Here is a 19,915-nt window from a genome sequence, read left to right as displayed (position 1 = left end):
CATTAGCCGAGTAGACGGATATGAATGTTTATACATAACCATACTGAAAATAAGTAAATGTTGCTAGCTGATGCTAACTGTCTAGCTAAAAGGCTTGCTGGTGCTAAGTTGATGTTTTTCTTTCTTTTTTTTTTTTTTATAAAATCTAAATATTTTTATTTAACCACCTAGATAGATTACATCTGGGGGGAAATTAAGGGATGATGTTCAGAACATGGTAACTGGAGTTACCTTAATTATCAAATTCTTATGGTAACCATTATATAGTGTATAGGAAAATCCCAGGTAACTTTTGAGCAGTAGGATTATAAAAAATATGTGCTAATATAAAATTAAGTAGGCTATACAAAATTGGAAAATAAATCTATAATTACTTTTTTTTTTACTTAAGTACATAAAAAATAGAGTACTTTTGTACTTTTACTTGAGTAAAATTTAAAAAGGAGTAACGTACTTTTACTGAAGTAATATTTTATTAAACGTATCTGTACTTTTACTCAAGTACTTGATTTGTGTACTTCGTCCACTCTTATAACTGCTTGCCTGCATTTACATGAAGTTTAACAGAAGATATGACAAAAAAACAAATCATTATTTATGCATATTTGATATTTATACAACACTGGGCTTATTTTATTTTAAATAAAGGAACACTATTTGACAGGCATACAGGACAATACAGCATACAGCACACAATATTGTTATATATCCAAAAAATCTCTAGACTCAGTCTCTGTCAAAGAGAGAGGAAAGAAAAATGAAAGGAGCAAAACTGCAAAACTTCCCAACAAAATGTAAAAAATAAATAGATAAAAAATCTTGTGGCTGGAAGAGGCACAGAGCAGTTTGTTTACTGTTCTTTCCATCTGGTTAGGTCAGATCCGTATGGTGTAGGAGTCAGACTGAGTGACATATCGAACACAACGTTGTGACAGTCCTGTCTGAGCTGGGGAGAGCCGGAGGAAGCGGATCTGAAGGCAGGTTTGTTTGGGCAGTTCGAATGACATACTGACAGGGCCGACCTCCAGCAAAGAGGCGGAGCTTAGACCAGGAACATCCACCTGTGGGATCAGATTATACATCATCAATGACTGATGACAATTTGTGTCAAGCAGATGACCATATATTAACATCACCTTGAACAGTGCTGACAACTGCGCTCCTCCTGGGAAACGTAGGATCTCCCAGAGCAGGCTGCAGTTCAGCGGTCTGCTCAGGACTACTGAGCTCCTCAGACATACTGTACAGAACAGAGGGATGCAGGGGTTATAGATGGTCCATAAGACTAAATATCTCTAATATTCATGCTGTTGCATAAAGTCTGACCTCACGGAGCCTTTTGGAACAGGAACAGTGATGGAAACATTAAGAACCGTACTGCCGGAAAAAATAAGAACAATAGTTGTGATGTAACGATGCACTCATATTGACACATTTTTTGATTATGTCATTTTTTGTTAGTAGTCAATTAATGGGGAGATAATCGAAATCGAATCGGTCTGAAAAAATGAATTGTTAGATTAATCGATGCATCGAAAAAATAATTGCTAGATTAATCGTTTAATATTTTTTTTATCCCAGCCCTATCAGTGTTGCATACTCAACCTTTCAGCTGGGACTTTCCAATAATGAGCTCTTCATTCAGTCTTATCCGCATCTCTACAGGATGAGCAAAAGAATATACAACCATAAAATATATGCATATACAGTCTGTGTTAATTTGGGATGCTAGATGAAGCCAACATAACATTTTATTCTGATCTCTCCGTGAATATCAGATTTCATTAAAACTCCCTTAAAAGTAGAATAACATGTAAATGAATAGCAATTAGCAGTTTTATTTCAAAACATGATTCACCTTGGAGCTAATAACCACAGACAGTCTTTCTATCACATCCACAAAAATCTCATTCTTTCCACCCTGCAACCAGAGAGAAAAAAACAATAATTCATACATGACATGTAACACTGAATAATCCTAGTAAACCCACCTGCTCTCCTCGACTGGACACTATAGGACGACTGCCTGCAATTGTAAAGGGCTACTCTGCTGTGTCTTTAGTTTAAATTGAAATGTTTAAACTTATCATTAAGATTTAAAATGAGTTATACAGTTAATCTGGTTGATTCTCAATCAGGGGGCCAGGACTCAATAGGGGGTCTCAGCACACTTCCAAGGGGGCCGCAAAATGGCTTAAAATGATTTAATATAAGACAAAACCAGATTTACAATTGTTGTAAGCTACAACAGCAATTTGCTGATTTGATGTGATTTTATAGTTCTCATTTGAATATGTTAACAACTATACCTTTGAATTAAAAACAAGATTTCTTATTGATATACATGACAGATTTTTTTAATTATTTTAATTATTTTATTATTATTTTTTTTAAATATCGCCACTAACAGTTTTTAAATAAAAGTAGGTAAATAGAAAGTTTGAAAATTATCAGCTTTGTCATCATAGCTAAATTATCATAAATATCTCAGGAGACTTTCAAATATTTAAATATTCAAATATCTTTGAAATGGTAAGCCTTGGAGTCAAAAAGTTTGAGTACTGCTGCTTTAAAGTAAAATCAACTATTATAATGCAGACCACAGCTTTCTATTTGTCAAACTAAAAACAATATACATAGAAATAAACCATGTGGAGACTGTAAACAGCCGTGTGGTCTATAACTCCTCCCCGCTGCTCTGTATCTTGCTCTCTCATTGGCTATCGGTCATCGCCGATGTATTTTTCAGTCTGAACACTTTTCACACAGCAGGATTTTGAATCGGCGACAGGCCCAGATATTTAGCATGACAAATATCTTACGGGCATCGGCGACTCATCGACGATTCTCTCAGATTGCGTCTTTGCTCATTCACACTGCGTGATTGTCATTCGCGTGAACGAGCACCGATTTGCCTGTGATTTCGGGCATTTGTCTGCGATTTCTCAAAACCTGTCAGCGAGCCAAAAACTCGGCTAAAATTGTGCAGTCTGAACTGAAGACATTATGCACACTAATAGCAAATAAATTTAAAGTACGATTTTAAAAACTTCACATTTCATTATAATAACTATGTTCCTTCCTAGTTTTGTCTTATCAGTAAATTAATGTTTTGTTACATTAATGTTTATTGCATTATATTAGTGTTTACTTGTATAACCATGATGGTGTTTTATTCGTGTGTATGACACCTTCTATTTATATCAGCATGTGGAAAAAGCTATTTCTGACTAATTCTAGTTCCTGGTATGGGTTTTTGTGTACCATCTGTGTTGTTAAGTGGTTGTAGCCTATTATAAATTTAAAAAACAAATTTTAGTGTTTAGTATTAACACTAGATTTTATTACTGTAAGAGTAACTTTAATTAGTAAAACTTTGTTCATACTGTAGAGGTCTGGCAACCATAGCTGTGTGTGTGTGTGTGTGTGTGTGTGTGTGTGTGTGTGTTTGAGAGAGAGAGAGAGAGAGAGAGAGAGAGAGAGAGAGAGAGAGAGTTTTCACAATAGGGTGTAGTTATGACGGTATCATTTTTCATGATTTATTGCGAAGATGAGAGTGTACAGAGGCTGAATGGGACCTGTGCAGTAACTCCTTAATGTTTAGTGCTTCTGTTATTTACCTTCTGTTTTCCTACATATCTCAGATTCCAGCTCTGCTCCATCACACCTGTTTAACCAACTGCTCACTCCACCTAAAAGTATTCTGATCCTTCCGCCTTCATGCCACCACATGTGCAACATAATATGCAAAAAAAAAAAAAAAAAAATGAATTGTCTCATATAGCCACTGTCTTTAATTAACTTTTTTTTGTTTGCTTTGAATGTTTAAATCAAAACAAAAGTTCAGAAGATTTGGTCCAAGAGGTATGTTTTGTGCTCGAGTCCAAAATTAGAGCTCCAGCTGTTTCTAAAGGAGTAAAGGTTTAATTTTGTGTGGCGCCTCTAAAGACAGGGGTGCTTATGCTATCATCTCCTGAACACACACATCTGAGCAATTTTTCAAACCAGACAGCGGAGATGTTGAAATTATGTAGAGCTGAAGCAATGACTTCTCGACCCTGTACCAAAAACATGCCTGAGGGATCAGATTTACAACATGTCACATACATAATAGATCCCTTAATGGTGTGATTTATGCCATAAGATCAATCAAATGAAAGTTGTAAAAGTTCTGACTAGTTTTCATAATAGCCTACTTGTAAAATCTATGTAGGTCACTGAGACAAAATAATGAAAAATGCTAGTCAGTCCTTAGGGAACACATTAATAATGCATAAGTGTACGTATACATTTTGCAAGTTTTTAAACTCAAGATTTTCAGACAAGGCCCACAAAATAGGTGACGTTGTTTTGAGTAATTAAAAAATGTCTGTAAAAATGAATGGGAGTACAAGGAGGAGGAGGGAGCGTCTTGATCTTCACAACCAATCAAATGTAAGCATGCAGTTGCTAGCACTGAGTCCAGTATTTAAATGTTTTACCATTCTCCTGTCTGAAGAGAGACCAAAGATGAGACAGAAGGTGAGTGATTTTGACTTTCAGTTCTCAAAGTTAATATATCTCAGAATTTTGTTAAACATTTAATGTTAAAATATTAGATATTTGACACTTCTTGTTGTGTCTTTTTATATATATATATATATATAGAGAGAGAGAGAGAGAGAGAGAGAGAGCGAGAGAAACTTAATTATATATTACTTATATATAAAGACCTTCATTCACATGCAGTTGTTGCCATTAATATATCAGTACCTCATATGTACTTAATGTTTTTTATATCAACATTGATGACTAATACATTTAAATTAATGGACTAAAACAAATCAGACTAATCAATGTTGCATGAGCTCTGTGTCAAATATTTTTAAGGTAAAATATTAGGATGTAGTATGTAGTACATTAGGATGTTAATGTAGTACAAACACAAATCTTTTTTCAGGTGACGTCTGTGCTGTGCATTTATGGGGCTCTGCACTGCTTGGTAGTTCTACCAGGTATGATTATTTACATTCAGAACTTTTTCAACATGAAATCAATATTCAGCTGAATATTTCTTTGCTGTTTTCATTTTTTGTTTGCAGTGTCGCAGGCCACATCCCTAGCAAAAGTTTCCAAAGACAAAGGTAAGATTGAAATATTTCAAAAGCAATAATGCATGACAAAACCTTTAGTTCCTTTATTTTTGCCAGTGCAACACCATACACATATTTGTCTTTTAGACTTTTCCATCAAAAATGCAAATTTACTTATGCTTTACTACTAATTTCTCTCGCAGCATCTAATCCAGCTGTCAGCATTGACTCTGAACAGGCCCATGATTTTCTGGCACATGCACGCCCAAGGAGAACAGCTAACCCCAACTGGTATCACAAAAATCCAGACTTTCAGTCCTACTATCGTTATTACAGCAGTATTGGGCACATTGAAGGGGTAAGAAAAACAATATATGTTTTATTTTTGTTTTTTGTTTTCAATCCTTTTATTGATAAAACTTTTTTTTCCACCAGTAAACAGCATAAATGTAGCTGTTTTTGAACAAATTAATAATAAATATTATGTAATGAATTGGTCTAAGTCTAATCAATAAATGCTAACATTGTTTTAAGTTGATTTTTTAAGTTAATGAAGGAAAAGTTCACCCAAAATTCTTTTTTTTGCGATCATTTACTCATCCTCAAAGTAAGACATTGGTTAAAGACAGGGTAGGTGATTTGGGTAAAAAAAATTGTTTTGTTATGCCGGTTAAAAGTCTTGTCACATCCCAATAGCAATCACTATGTTCGGTGGCCTAAATGTATTTAAAAGTATTTACATACACATAACATGTTTGTCCAATCACATCTCTCGGTCCTACATGCCTGTCAATATATGTATTTGCATACCTGCATGCACCCTGTTTGTGCAGATATGATACATCATCATTGCGTCCCATGACGTTTCTGCAGACTGAGCGAGAATGGAAGGTGTAATTATTGCAATATTTTGCGCTTTGTGTTGTGATGTTTCCTCACCGGTAAATGAGACATGAGGTTATCTGATAGAGTTGGATTCAACCCTTGCCGTTTCTCTTCGTGTTGCTGTTTAGCCTCTGCTCTGCCTGTGCTCGTTCATGTGTTTTTGGAGGAGGCATGGCTTTAGAGAGTTAGCAAGAGCTAACTTGCTATTGCTATCCTCTCCAAAATCACCTACCCTAGTTTTAATCTTCGAAACACAAATTAAGATTTTCAAATGAAATCTGGGATATTTTAATTCCTCCATTGAAAGTCCAGGTAATCCAAAATGGTCATAAAGACATCTTAAAATGAATCCATATCAATTGAATGGCAAACCAGTATGGTTTAAAAGGCAAAATTTAATCTGCTGATCAATATAAAGCGATGCTATCGCTTCATGAGGCTTGGATTAAACCGCTCAATTTATGTGGATTTGTTCGACAACACCTTTATTGGATCTTTTGAATTTTTAAAGATTAAATAAATATTATGGGTTTGGAGCAACATAAGGGTGAGTGATAAATTATGACAGAATTTTCATTTTTTGGGTGTATCGTCCCTTAAAGTTATTTATTCGGCCAGCAATATACTGTAAAAATAAAATAAAGTGTTTTTTTTTTTTTTTATAAAATGCACAAAGAGCTGTTTTATCTCTGGTTCAACTATCTCTGTTTCTCTTCTAGCTCTATGAGATAGACAGAATTCGAATGCTTTACCAGCAGATGCGGCATCTGGAGCTCACGTATGGCCCTGATGCATCCAAATTCCAGAATGCACTCGGTCTTCAACTAAAATCGACACCTCCACCCACAACCCAGCCTCCACCTCCTACTTTACCACCTGTCTCCAAGATGGAAGTTATGCACCTGTGTAATTTAAAAGACCCCCAATGCAAGCCACATATCGTTTACCTGCCCACTGGTGGCGTACCTGTACTTTGTGATCCACGTTACCACCCAAACTGTAAACTAAGCTCTGTCCAGGAGTCTCCCCCTGTAACTGCCTCAGAGCCAGTGACGTCTGCTCCTCCACCACCTCCACAAAAATCTACTCTTCCACCACCCCCTCCTTCAATGATCATGAAAGAAATGGAGTATGACTGTGATCCTTACTGGGACCCTGACTGCCTAATAGACAATCCTCCCAGGCCAGTTACGATACTCAAACCATCACCAGCATTTGCTGCTGAGAAGGTGAAAAAGGAAACGGGGAACAAAGTAACCCTAGACGCTCCGGTTCCAACATATGACCCATATGACTTCAATCAAGATCTATATGATCCCTTCCGCCATGCAGCTCCGGCTCCCTGATTTAAAATTAAGTCAAATCAGTCAAAAAATATTAATCTTAATAATTTACCCCTACATTGATGGTTTCTTATCTAATTGATGTAAAAAATAAATTATAAGATAAAGTTCATATTTTACATTAAATACATTAAACCATGGCCTTGTGTATAATATGTAGCTAGATATGTATTTAAACAAATATTGAGGCCAGAATAAAGAATATGGACATATGAAAACTACTTTTGTTTGTTTATATGATTCATCTTTTGGTTTCATATGTATTTCAGCTTAGATGAAAGTATGTGAGCACACTGACCCCTTCAGGTCATAGAAAGAAAACGTTTTTTGAAAAGCAAAATATTTTTCCCGTCAATACAAGAGGCTAATCTTTTTTGTTCAGTTATGGTTAATTACGTGGAGCAATGACCAGAACAAAAAATACGTTTTCTAGCTGGCTTCATAGGGTAGCGTGGCCGAGCGGTCTAAGGCGCTGGATTTAGGCTCCAGTCTCTCTGGAGGCGTGGGTTCGAATCCCACCGCTGCCATTAATATTTTCAAATTGTTCCTAAATTAGGAAACATTTTTTCTCCTGGATTTATCAGTTAGCCCAGATTTCTACTTTGCAGCTGTCTTTAAAATTGTCTTTAGACATATGAATTCCAACTTGTAACTTGCAGCTGGTCATCCTTTTCACACACACACAGAGAAAAAAGGTTTATTGAGCTCTCTTTCTATTGTCTTATCATTTAAACTTATACAAGAAACAACACGATTTACGAATTTCAAAAGGCACCGCTGGGATTCGAACCCAGGATCTCCTGTTTACTAGACAGGCGCTTTAACCAACTAAGCCACGGCGCCGGCGAGCACTCTGTAATATATAAAATTTATGATCACCTGGGTAATGCTCCTCATTATTAAATTAGAAAAGCCTACAAACACAACAAGGTTATGGGAAGACCATTAGCATTTTTGAGAGATCGTCCATCCTTTATACATTTTGTGGCAGTAGGACAAAAACCTTGAATACAACAGATAGCTGGAAGACATTTTAACCCACTGCACTTCAAATTACCTGTCAAAATTTACATGAAGCAAAAACGACAACGAGAACTCACGTGGGTTAACAATGCTAATTTCATTGGTACAATCAGTTTTAATCATAGTCTCGCATGTTTCTATTTTTTAACATATTTCTAAAGTATCAGACAGGATTCGTTAGGATGTTGCATTTCCTAAGCGAACACGGAAAATAATCACGTATTCATCAAATCCAATCATCATGTTCTGAAACCTTATTTCTAAGGTAACAGGTAAGGATATACCTCACTGACGTGCCATTGAATCGGTCTCGGAGAGACTTTGTAAATCGCGCGTGTATTTTCAATGACGGTAGTGATTCTAACTTATTTAAATAATTTGAAGTATAAATCACGTGTTCGGTTATAGATTTAAAGACTTGTACAAGGTAAGCTTTTTAAAGTTTTTTTTTTGTTTTTATTTTGAATTCGATTTCTTTTAGCTCTCATATTAACATGTTGGTGCTTCCTGCGATTCCATTGGTGGATTTTGAAAGCGATTGCCTTTTCTCAATTTATTCGCCTTTAGTTTCGTTTAACCATACATTTAATATATACATACATCCCGTTTCTGGTTTTTATCAAAAGTATTTTATTAAAAAGAATTAAAACGTTTATTTATTAAAAAAGTCCGGCTGATATGAGTCAGGAGGCGGGGTCATTGAAGTTGCACACAGGCGGAAGCTGAGTAAATCTCTCTTACTAGCAAAAATTTTAATGACGTATATTCATATTGAATTGTTAACAATGAAAGTTTAATTCCATTTAGACAAATGTAAAAATACTGTATTGCAAAAACTCATATGAAGACAGATCAGTACATATTAACATAAAATGTGTGATTAATAAAACTTCAGTAGATTAATAAATAATACAATAAAATACCGTTTTTTATAGATGATATACAAACATAAATATAGACATAATGGCCCGAATTTATACGTGAAAAAATACGAGCTACACAACCCAACTTTTTCTGATTCCTAGCAAAACGATGGAGTTCAACGGTAGCGTGGCCGAGCGGTCTAAGGCGCTGGATTAAGGCTCCAGTCTCTTCGGGGGCGTGGGTTCGAATCCCACCGCTGCCAATAGCTTTTTCCCTAAGTACAGTTGCCTTTTGATGTTTTTAGGCTATATCTCAGGGTTCCTCAAATCTGGCCAACGAGATCCACATTCCTGCAGAGTTTAGCTCTAACGGTAATCAAACACACCTGAGAATGCTAATCAATGTCTTCAGGATCGTTAGAAAATCACAGGTAACGTTAGGTGAGTTTGATTAAGGTTGGAGTTAAACTATGCAGCGAATTGGCCCTCCAGGGCAAGATAAACGCAATATTTACATATATCTACTAATTTAAGTGCTTAAAGTATTGTGAAATAATATTGGCGGCACCTCTGGTATCAGGATGCATCACAATACTAAAAATAAACTCATCCAGAAATCTAAAAGTTTCCATGTTTTCCAGTAAGGCAACTAGCAAGTGAGCATACACCGACTGGGAAGCACAGTAGCTGTGTCCAAATTCAGGGTCTGCATCCTCCTTAGGATCCTTCCTACCCGGTTGAAGGAGGATGGGTCCTCCGACGACCGCAAAAACCGGAAGTCGGTGTTTGTGAATTTGGACAGCCTACCCTTCTTTCAGTTCCCTCCCTTAACCGTTGCTCATATCCTGTCGCCTAGCAACCGTGACAGCGCCAAGCAAGACGCCGGTGAAGAGCTCATCGTTCTCTCCCTGGAGCTTTATAAACACTTCTGTCTGCTCTTTCGTCCTTAGAAGCGTTAAAACAGCTTCAATCACTAACAAATAAGCTGTGTGTAAGGGGATATTCACACAGGCAGTAAGGAAGAAGCTAGTTTACAAAAGTAAACGTTTTTTTTTTTTTTACATATACACGTACACATGTAAAAAAAATGCTTAACGCTAAAACAAAATGCCTAACTAGAAAACCACTGAAAATATATCTTTTTGAAAAGCCAGTTTTTAAAAAAACATCGAAAATAATACTCCTCCCCCACTCCGCTAGCGCTCGCTTCGTCCTGCCGAAAAGAATTATGGGATAGGTAGGACGCGAAAGGATCCATCACACCCATCCTTCGAATTCGGGGAAAAGGAGGAGGCATTTGTGGGCCGCATTTGAAGGATCCTACGAATTTGGACAGCCTTCGTCGCGGCGCTGTGACGTAACATCCTTCAAATGCGTCCTCCGAAGGATGTAGACCCTGAATTTGGACACAGCATCATCCCTTCATAGACCGCCATTTTGTTTTTTCAGCAATCCTTACTCATAAATAAATTAACCACAAGCCGTGTTGCGCTAATACAACCCATATACACATCCCACGACCTCTTACATATACTGCTGAAAGTGTTCCGAACGGATAGCCTAAATGTGCCCTTGTCCCGTCTCGTCATACTGTCAACAAGCACAGCATCCATCCTCCATCTCCTGTCCCTCACGGTCAACGACACCTGCAGCTTCCCGGATGACGAGTGACGTCAACGAGCCATCTTTGTTCGCCTAATCCGAGCATCTATTTTCTATGTGTACATAGTGACAGAAGAGAGTAGCGGTAGAGCGCCCTTATTATAAAGAAAATAACAGCGAGGCGCGGCACACCGCTGCAAATACATAAATACAAACCCTCAAAGAAACAGAACAAAAAACAAGGAATAATACCGCTTTACTAGAATAACCTGGAGAGTGCATTATTTATCCCGGAGACGGGGAGAAACGCCTGAAGCAGCGCGTCCATCCACACACGTCTTCTAGACGCACAGAAACCCCGGTTCACAATGTGAGTAGCTACGATTTCATTTCAATTAAGGTTTTTAATCTGGTTTTGAGTGTGGTTTTATTTGCTCCGTTATTATTATTATGCTGTCACTTGTTAATATAACGTTGTATATAAATATTAATATGTATGCACAAAATAATCAGGTTTCCATATTATGGTAGGTTTATATTTTATTGTATACAACGTTACGCATAATTCCACATCTGTTGCGTATCTCACGAGACCCAGTGGATTCTGACGAGCGCACTTGCTGTATTATATAGTCTATAAATTGGCAAAAATGTTTTTTTCCATTTCAGATGACGCCGTACTAGATTTGCATCTATACAGTAAACGGCTGTCAAGAAACTAAAATATTTATAATGTAGAGGTTTTTCGCGTTATTCTGCTGTTTGGAGCGAGCGACAGCGATATAATCACGCCTTGACACCGGACTGGACTGGTTTGGTTCGGTCGCGCGCTTTTAGAATGAAAATAATAAGTGAATCGACATCACGTATTGCAGTTAATATATCTGTCCACCCAAAATCTCTGTCTTGATGATTATTTCGACGTTGATGTCAAAAGCCCACTGGGATGTGTCCCAAATAGCCCAAGGCCCACTGTATTTCAAACCTGGCTTGATATCAGTTTTAACAAATTACATTTAAGTAATGATAATAAGAATAAATATACCTCATATTTTATATAAAAAAATACACTGTAAGCTAGAGGCGTGATATTCCACGGGGGTAGGTGAACTGAGGGTCATATGTTCGGAACGATGCAGTTTTTTACGTTTTCGAATTATATTATTCTCAAACCCATTCAACGTGTTTCTATGGAAGCAGGCCTCGATATTCATTGATATTTGGTTAGACTGAAGCCAAATGGCTGGCACAAAGGGTGCAGGTGTTCCTCTGTAGGAGAGATGGCCTTGTACTCTAGGATTCTCTAGACATGCTGGTCTAACTGGTTTAAATAATCCAGTCTCTAAATGGCGCTTAATAATAATTCAGTAATATGTTCATATTACCAATCACAAGAATACCCTTAAAAATGACTTTGGTATTACCTCCCCTCTACTGTTATCACTTGGTGTGGAATTTGATATTTTGATATGACCATGCATACTGTTTTTATACGGTTCTACCTTTTGCTTTCAGTACATAAAAATAGATAAATTAGTATCACTTAGTAACATCTGGTCCAGCTATTTGAGAAAATGTAAGTTGATTGTGACGCAACAATGACAGGGACTCCTGACACATGAAGGCCTTGTGTGGGGGTGGGGATGTTGTCCCTATCATTCATATGACCCTTCCTTTACCAATCCTGTGTAAAGGACAGTACAGGAACAACATATTAATGTAAAATACAGTAAATGTACAATGCTGTTTCATTCGTTTATTTGGAATTTGTCAATGAGCATAAAGAAAATTAGCCTTGCATAACCAGGCTGTAAGAGCACTGGACAAATGTTTGGTTTGTCATTTGATCAAATTCATTTTTATGAAATTATACACATTATGCTTTAAATGCGAATTTTGTTGCGTCAGCAAAAGGTAATTTAGCATTGAATCGTGCTCACAGACTATTTCCTCTGTAAGCCTGTGTCTGCTTCTTATGCTTCCATGATTTATAGATATATAAACACTTCACTTACTTAACACTGAATACAAATACATTTCAATTTACAAAAAACGATCTTTTCTGTTTATAGTTTAGTTTATTATAGTCAAATTGTAGGCCAAGAATTATGAATAGTTTAAATGTATTTTAGACATGAAAGTAAAAACCTTGAGTTGCAAGAATGTTACTGTTATGTTCTGATTGTAAGAACCATTAAACTGACACACATCAGTAAAAGTGAAGTGCTATAACATCGTTTTCATGTCAGTGAAGGTGAGAGGAGCCAAGACGTAATGTCTTAATATAGGTTGTTATTGTAAATCCGAAGAAGCGGAAGCAATTGAGAATGACAAAAAATATTGTGAGCTTTACTCCCGGCTCATTTACTCCTGTCATACATGAAAAAAAAAAAAAAAAAGATCCCAGTAAGAAAAAGTCTTAGGGGACTAAACAGGGATTATATCCAGGGATCCTTCAGAGGTGACCTTTATACAGATTTTTGTCTTCCTCTGGTGGCTGAGATTGGCATTAGCAAGGAGACTTTTTCAGAAATCCCTGTTCAGCTACTTATGAGTTCTGTCAGTTACAGTAATACACGCTGAATTTTGTTACACACCAGTCTTTACAGAAGAAAAAACTAGTGAGGAGCTGCAGTACTTTTAACTAATCAGTTTCTTTTCATGCAACAGAGATGGCACTAGCAACATGTGATTGTATGTAACCTTGCTGGTATGATGAATATGACACATCAAGTCGATATTTATTGTGACTAATTTAGAAATGAATCTGAATTGCAATTAAATTTGGAAAACAAATACTGTTCTTATAAGAAATGCAAGCAAAACCACTATTTTTAGTAATTTAGGATAATACTAATAAATATTCTTCATATTCCTAATAAGTAGATCCTCTAAATCATTGTACTAATAATACACCCCTGCTGGTGTGCAGGTCTGCCCCAGGCCCAGCAGGTGCCCCCGCCCCAGAAGGAGGTAGCCAGGGTCCCCCTAACCTCACCAGCAACCGTCGCTTACAGCAGACACAGGCTCAGGTGGATGAGGTGAGTGAACCCCATCTCTTTCTTCTTTAATATACAAGTGCATTTTCAGAACATATATATATATATAGGGATGACACAGTTTACTAAGAGTCACCTTCATCGTTTCCCAGGTGGTGGACATTATGCGTGTGAACGTAGACAAGGTTCTGGAGAGGGACCAGAAGCTGTCAGAGCTGGATGATCGGGCTGATGCCCTGCAGGCTGGAGCCTCACAATTCGAGACCAGCGCTGCCAAGCTCAAGAATAAATACTGGTGGAAGAATGCCAAGGTAAACAACACATAAAGTGCCTCGAGTAAGGCTGAAAAAGGCAATTGACTTTCAGAACAACACATCTAAATCAAGCAAATAGCTAACAATAAACCTCAAATCAGAACACCTCTTTGAAATGAAAGTCGTTTATCATTCTAACATATTTAGCTTTCAGTATAAGTACGCTGTGTTATTTCAGTACCTCAAAACAAAAAGTAATCAAATGTTTGAATGTTGCGTCTTTATAGTCAACTCTTTACTGCTTTTCAACCTATTCTCCTTCTTTTTACCTCTTTTCTTTAGATGATGATTATCCTGGGGGTGATATGCGTGATTGTCCTCATTATAATCATTGGTAAGTTATGAGTTATAAGGTATTCCATAGTAATTCCATAGATTTAATTTTTAAAGGGGTACATGCCAATGGCAAGATAAAACTTAACTTTCTATGCAATGGAAACAGGGTGACCATACGGGCCATTTATACAGGACTCACCCTTGCCAGGATTTCTATATGGCCTAAAATATCCAGGTTTTGACTGTTTGCACTGTGCAGATTGATTGTTGTATGCCATTATTTCACAAGAGCTATAGAGAGCAGAGTAGACAGCTCTTTGTTGTTTTTAAATCGCTCTTGTGGTACTTTGGTGTCATACAATGATCGGTGTGCAACTTTAAGTGGAACGAACAAACAAACACATGCAGATATGTGTACCGCCTTGGTCGTTAAGATCTGAGTGCAGGTAGCATGAAGAAACAGTATGCATTGTTTATTTGCATATACCACTGACATTGTAAAAATAGAAAGCTGGCTGAAAATCTGCGAACTTGTCCTTTAAGCACTCTTTACAGTCAACTTGGTATTTGTGTTTATTTTCACAAACAGGTAAAATATTCTGAGCGAAAATTGTGTTTTGAATATAGAATATACCTTTAAAACTAAAACCGCCTTTCCACTATCTCTGACATTTTCATACGATTGTCACATTTTGCCTTCGTAGCAGTCACATGGAATGTCTTATTCGCCATTATGAAATGAATAAATAAATCACATGCGAAAATTCAGCATAAGACCAAACTCCACTCCACTACTCTCCATTAGAAATGAATGACTTCTGGTCTGTATTTTGTCAGTGATAGTGAAAAGGTGGCTTATAGAATTATATTTCTTCTTACATACTGTTTCTCAGGTGTTGACGATAAATCTGATCTGCTTCTCTTCACAGTGTACTTCAGCACCTAAAGTGCGATGTTCCTACCCCACTCTGAGCTCATGAACGCCCAATCCTAAGCCACAGTAAAATCCCTCCCAAAAAAGATGAGAAAAACGACTTCTCACAACAATCAATTTATTTGCCCCTTCCTGAGCCCCACTGCCTCGCACCTGGGCCCCTGTCACTCGTTCGTCCTGTCCGTGAGTGTGTGGCCATGTCTCTTCTGTAAATACCTCCGGCTTTTCTGAAATACTGTTCATACTCCAAACTCCTGATTACTTGTGACAACCGATAAAAAAAAAAGAGAAATCACAGCCCTTAGAATGCGATTATACAGTATATATTCCAAATGTTCTTTGTAGAGTTTTATTCTGATATAATGGTTTTTGTAGTTTGTGTGTGAGTGTGCATTTGTATATTTTTTAAGTTTTGTAAAACTTATTTTGCTTCAGGTTTAAACTACTGCCTCTTAATCTGGGTGTTTGTATCTTGCACGCTCTGTTTCACTCTTTCTTGCTCACTGAGTATCTGGTGTATTTTTGCACAAGCGATCGACTCCCTTAACTGAGGTACTGAATCAATATCCCCAGTTTGTTCTTTGTCACATGCACCCTATCTCAGACCTACACATTGCCCGCTCAACCCCCTTTCTCCTTCTTTCTCTTTCTTTCTTTTTCTCACCAATAGTACTTACTTTCTTAGTGAACTGCCACAACAGACCAATGACTGTAGATGTTTATCTTAATTTAATGTCTTCAGTGTCTTATCTCTTAAACATTCCTTAATAGCGGTGTCGAATTATGCTGTCTATCAAACATAGTAAGCGTATTTATCTTAAAGGATTCCAAAACAGGTCTTAAACTACCTTGAGTAACTGTAACGCAGTCAAACTAGGTTTTGACAGGGATGTCGAAGCTAATAATCGCACAGGGGTCGATTGCGCAGTACATGGAAAGATTTCAGAGTGTTAGTGCTTTTCGAATGGCTCAGGATCAGAATTCCCCGATTCATTCTCCTGGTAAAGATTTCGAAGCCCAGAGAGATTCAAGGCTAGAGACCGAACAAAAATTGGAAGTAGTATCATGCACAGAAAGCTTGTTTTCGAAGGCGCCTTTTAACTGGTTAGACTGCAGGTGCGAATGAGAGCGAACCACGCGCTGTGTTACTCCCTCACAGCAGAACTACTGCCAAACTGATTCATTCGTCTGAAAGCACACAGGTTGATATTAATACTTCAACATGAGGTAGGCCTAGTTTCCACAGCTGTGGTTCTCTCTTAAATCTAGATACTGCCTTTAATTTAGTCTTTCTTTTGATTTTAGGTATAGATTGTATTATAATTTTGTGTGTGAAGCAGGCAGGAAAGGGACTACTTAGTTTCAGGACTTGGCTTTGCTGCCATGTGCTCAGCGAGCACCTTTGTGTCCCTCACTATTCTCCACCTCTCTGCGTGCCTGTTTGTCAAGTTCAGCTGTAGTTTACACACTGCCAAGCACCTGAGGGGACTTTTTTTTTCTTGTTTTTTCTTCCTGGTTTGCTTCCGTGAATATATATTTATACATATGCCTCCATCAGCATCACTTTTCAGTCTCATCCGTCCAATCTGCCAACAAGAAGCGAGCCAGGCGTGAAGTGTGCATCTGCACGTGAACACCACCACCCTTCCCATTCATGTTTCTAAGTTAGCGTCATTAGCATTTCTTCTTTCACACATGATTCGGTTTAGCTGCTAGTTGCAGTCTGTGTGAGTATTTCGGCTCCATCGTAATTTTTTAGGCTGCTTAGACCTCGGCAGGTAAAGAAAGGCTGTTCCCGTGGCAACCTGCTTGCATAAACAGGGGGAGGGTGTAGATTAGCTGATTGATTGTGACAGGAGGCGGGGCTGTTAAGGGGCGGAGCTAGAGGCATTATTCCACTGGTGTGTTTTTACATTCAATAACAATCATCCGTATGGAAAAGCCTGGTGTTTGGAGCAGAATGAACTGTAATCTTTTGTATTTATGGTTTCTGACAAGCAAACTACTTTTAATTTCATTCATTTACTCATTTTCATTTCATTTTTCTTCTTTAAAAGGAGATGGCCTTAGTTCATTTCATTTTTTTTTCTATCCCTGCATGCTCATTCACTCCTTTGTCCCACTCATGTTGAGCTATTTAAAAAAAAAAATGACCAAAGACCATATAATATCTTGCTCAAACTGCCAATTGCCATCAAAAACAGGTTAAGGGACAACATTTCCCCAAATCTCTGGTTTTTAAAAGCTCTCATCCAGCATAAGGAAACGAATTAGCCCATCTCTCTGCATTTTTTAGGTCTAAGTTTATTTTACTTGAATATTTAGGAACCACAATCCAACGTACGGACCCCAGACATAATATCTATAACAATGATAGCACAACTTCTCCTTAAGGTCTGTGTCTGTAATGCTGAATATAAAACATGAAACTATTTCTTTGTAGCTATTTAAAGAAGAAAAAAGAAAAACTAAATCTGTATTGTACTGTTTGTAGTGTGGGCTTCATCTGGGGGAAGGGGCTTCTTTTTTTTAGATTTTACATTTAAGGCATAAACAATCTGGAATTAGAATACGATCATATTAAAATAGATATACTATATATTATATCAGGCTCCCGGGGGTTGTCAACATTTTAAGGAGGTCTATAACTGATAGACAATATGCATTGGGGTAGGACTCAAATATGACAAGTGAATCAAAGTGTTTAAAACGCTTCACAAATCAAAAGGATTCAAATAGGGGGCTACAAACAATGTATGTGCTTTTCTGTTTTTCTCTGTGTGAGTGTATGAATACATTTTCTTTTCTCTTGGCACTAATGTATGTTTTGTTCAAAACCGTGTGGGTTGAAAGGGACGGTGGGAGTAGTTTTGTCACGCCAGCCTGTTAAAGATGCTGCGTCTTCTTTATTGGGAGGGAACCAATGAAGACAGAACAAAGCCACAGTGGTTACTCTATTACTCATGTCATACAGTTATTTAGTCCTCAGTTGTTTAAGCAGAAATTAGCTAAGGCTTCACAGTGGTGCTCTGTGGCACAGCATCATTGTGCTTAGTCAGAAGAGGGTGTTTTTTTTTTTTTTTCTATAATTTAAGTAATACTGGAAAATGAACCCTGCCTTGCTAAAGGTTAGCGTGTCAAGAGTTTTTTCAGAAAGCTTGTACAGACTGGGATATCTACTTCTCTGAACTAATTGCAAGCAGTTGATGTTTTGAATGAAAAATTAAGGTATTTTTCACATGTTTGATTCTTTGAAGGTTTTTGGGACTGAATTAAAGAGTATAAAAATTGGAATATCCCATAGAGCTTCATGGAGGTCTAGAAACACATCGAACCAAGAGCCAAGTTGCTGTATTAATAACACTTTTTGTTTCATTTGTTTATTTATTTGATTTATGGAAGTTGGTTTGGGGAGGAAAGGTTGAAGATTAGCATTACCCCTGTTCCTCTGGCGTCTTTGGAGGGACTAGGCTGGAGGATCATGGGTAATGTGGTCTTCACAGTTTTATTTTGTTGTTGTTACTTTATTTTAAATTGTTTTTATTTATTTGTGTCATAGTAGTGGACTACATATTTAACAGAACGAAGTACATTGTAACAGGAAACCTTTTGGCAACCAGACATCAATTGTAGAGTAAATCTGTCAATGTCTATTATATTGATGAACATCTTGGGAAATATATATATATTTAAATATACATATATATATATATTGCAAAAAAAAAAAAAGTTATGATGACCTGTGTTTATTGTTCCAAGTTAGAAATTAAAATGTGTGTGTGTGTGTGTTTGAAAACAATGACAACGTAAAAAAATAAATATATAATAAAATGGGTATGTGTGTTTTTTTTTAAGAACTCTTTGATATAAAGTATCAAAAATATTATTGAATTATGATTATGTATTTGGGAACATTTAAGCTGTGTTTTTTTGTAATTTCCAAGGCTATAAAACATGGCCAGCTTCAGCATTTGGAGAGGATTTTTACACTATCACAGAATGATAAGGTAAAACATTTATAAAATACAAGTTACTATTCACTACTGCGTCACTCTTGAATAAAATATTAATTAAACAAAGTTATCGAGTGCAATGACTTGCGGACACGGAACAACAGAAATACATGGTTATCTGGTCATGTTCTGCGGTGGAAGTACATTGAGTTACATGCATTCAGAACAGTATTAATCATGGTTCAATAACAAATAATTTAATATTGAACATGAACTTACCTTCATTTTGTACAGGCAAATCATAATTATGATATTAAAAGTCAAAGTTATGATATGGGAAAGTCAAAAATAAAACAAAATCTAAATTATTTTATAGTATAACATATTTGAAACTGACATAATTTTGACACAAATGCTGATTTATTTTGAAAGAAATTTAATAATTATGTATAAAAAGTTGAAAGCAGGCAAATAATACAAATAATACAAAAGTAAAAAAAACAATCGTTGAAATTATGAGACAACAATTATGACTTAATGCATGTCTTAAAGGGTTAGTTCATTGAAAAACCAAAATTATGTTATTAATAACTCATTAAATAAGTTAACAGCTCAAGTCATTTGTGGATTAATGCGTATTGGAAACGCGAA

The 19,915-nt window shown here is 36.8% G+C and overlaps 2 protein-coding genes and 4 non-coding genes across 6 annotated transcripts; 4 read left to right on the top strand and 2 right to left on the bottom strand.

The window, feature by feature from the left end:
- Positions 1-4,456: 4,456 nt before the first annotated feature.
- On the top strand, positions 4,457-7,608 carry LOC128021246 (uncharacterized). Its single transcript, XM_052608312.1, has 5 exons — positions 4,457-4,521; positions 4,940-4,994; positions 5,082-5,123; positions 5,276-5,430; positions 6,677-7,608. Exons 1-5 carry the CDS (start codon positions 4,510-4,512, stop codon positions 7,301-7,303), a joined length of 891 nt encoding a protein of 296 aa, XP_052464272.1. The 5' UTR covers positions 4,457-4,509; the 3' UTR covers positions 7,304-7,608.
- Positions 7,609-7,745: 137 nt separating this feature from the next.
- Positions 7,746-7,827, top strand: trnal-uag (transfer RNA leucine (anticodon UAG)). Its single transcript has one exon. It is a non-coding gene; the product is annotated as a tRNA-Leu (tRNA).
- A 242-nt stretch (positions 7,828-8,069) lies between these two features.
- Positions 8,070-8,143, bottom strand: trnat-agu (transfer RNA threonine (anticodon AGU)). Its single transcript has one exon. It is a non-coding gene; the product is annotated as a tRNA-Thr (tRNA).
- A 342-nt stretch (positions 8,144-8,485) lies between these two features.
- On the bottom strand, positions 8,486-8,618 carry LOC128021859 (U8 small nucleolar RNA). The gene has a single exon (XR_008185783.1). It is a non-coding gene; the product is annotated as a U8 small nucleolar RNA (small nucleolar RNA).
- Positions 8,619-9,367: 749 nt separating this feature from the next.
- Positions 9,368-9,449, top strand: trnal-aag (transfer RNA leucine (anticodon AAG)). Its single transcript has one exon. It is a non-coding gene; the product is annotated as a tRNA-Leu (tRNA).
- Positions 9,450-10,600: 1,151 nt separating this feature from the next.
- LOC128021243 (vesicle-associated membrane protein 2-like) lies at positions 10,601-19,146 on the top strand. The gene is made up of 5 exons (XM_052608308.1): positions 10,601-11,158; positions 13,721-13,829; positions 13,940-14,098; positions 14,384-14,435; positions 15,307-19,146. Coding segments are annotated over exons 1-5 (339 nt in total). The 5' UTR covers positions 10,601-11,156; the 3' UTR covers positions 15,324-19,146.
- The last annotated feature ends 769 nt before the right edge of the window (positions 19,147-19,915 follow it).

This window comes from Carassius gibelio, chromosome A10 (assembly GCF_023724105.1).
Source record: "Carassius gibelio isolate Cgi1373 ecotype wild population from Czech Republic chromosome A10, carGib1.2-hapl.c, whole genome shotgun sequence".
Taxonomy (NCBI): domain Eukaryota; kingdom Metazoa; phylum Chordata; class Actinopteri; order Cypriniformes; family Cyprinidae; genus Carassius; species Carassius gibelio.
The sequence above is the reverse complement of the archived record's forward strand: the minus strand, read 5'-3'. Positions and strand labels throughout refer to the sequence as shown.

Bases quoted from the DNA above. Each gene is read 5' to 3' on its own strand.
- LOC128021246 (XM_052608312.1), top strand. The intron at 4,995-5,081 runs GTATGATTATTT...TTTTGTTTGCAG, and splicing joins CTGCTTGGTAGTTCTACCAG to TGTCGCAGGCCACATCCCTA. The intron at 5,124-5,275 runs GTAAGATTGAAA...TTTCTCTCGCAG, and splicing joins AAAAGTTTCCAAAGACAAAG to CATCTAATCCAGCTGTCAGC.
- LOC128021243 (XM_052608308.1), top strand. The intron at 13,830-13,939 runs GTGAGTGAACCC...ATCGTTTCCCAG, and splicing joins CACAGGCTCAGGTGGATGAG to GTGGTGGACATTATGCGTGT. The intron at 14,099-14,383 runs GTAAACAACACA...TCTTTTCTTTAG, and splicing joins ACTGGTGGAAGAATGCCAAG to ATGATGATTATCCTGGGGGT.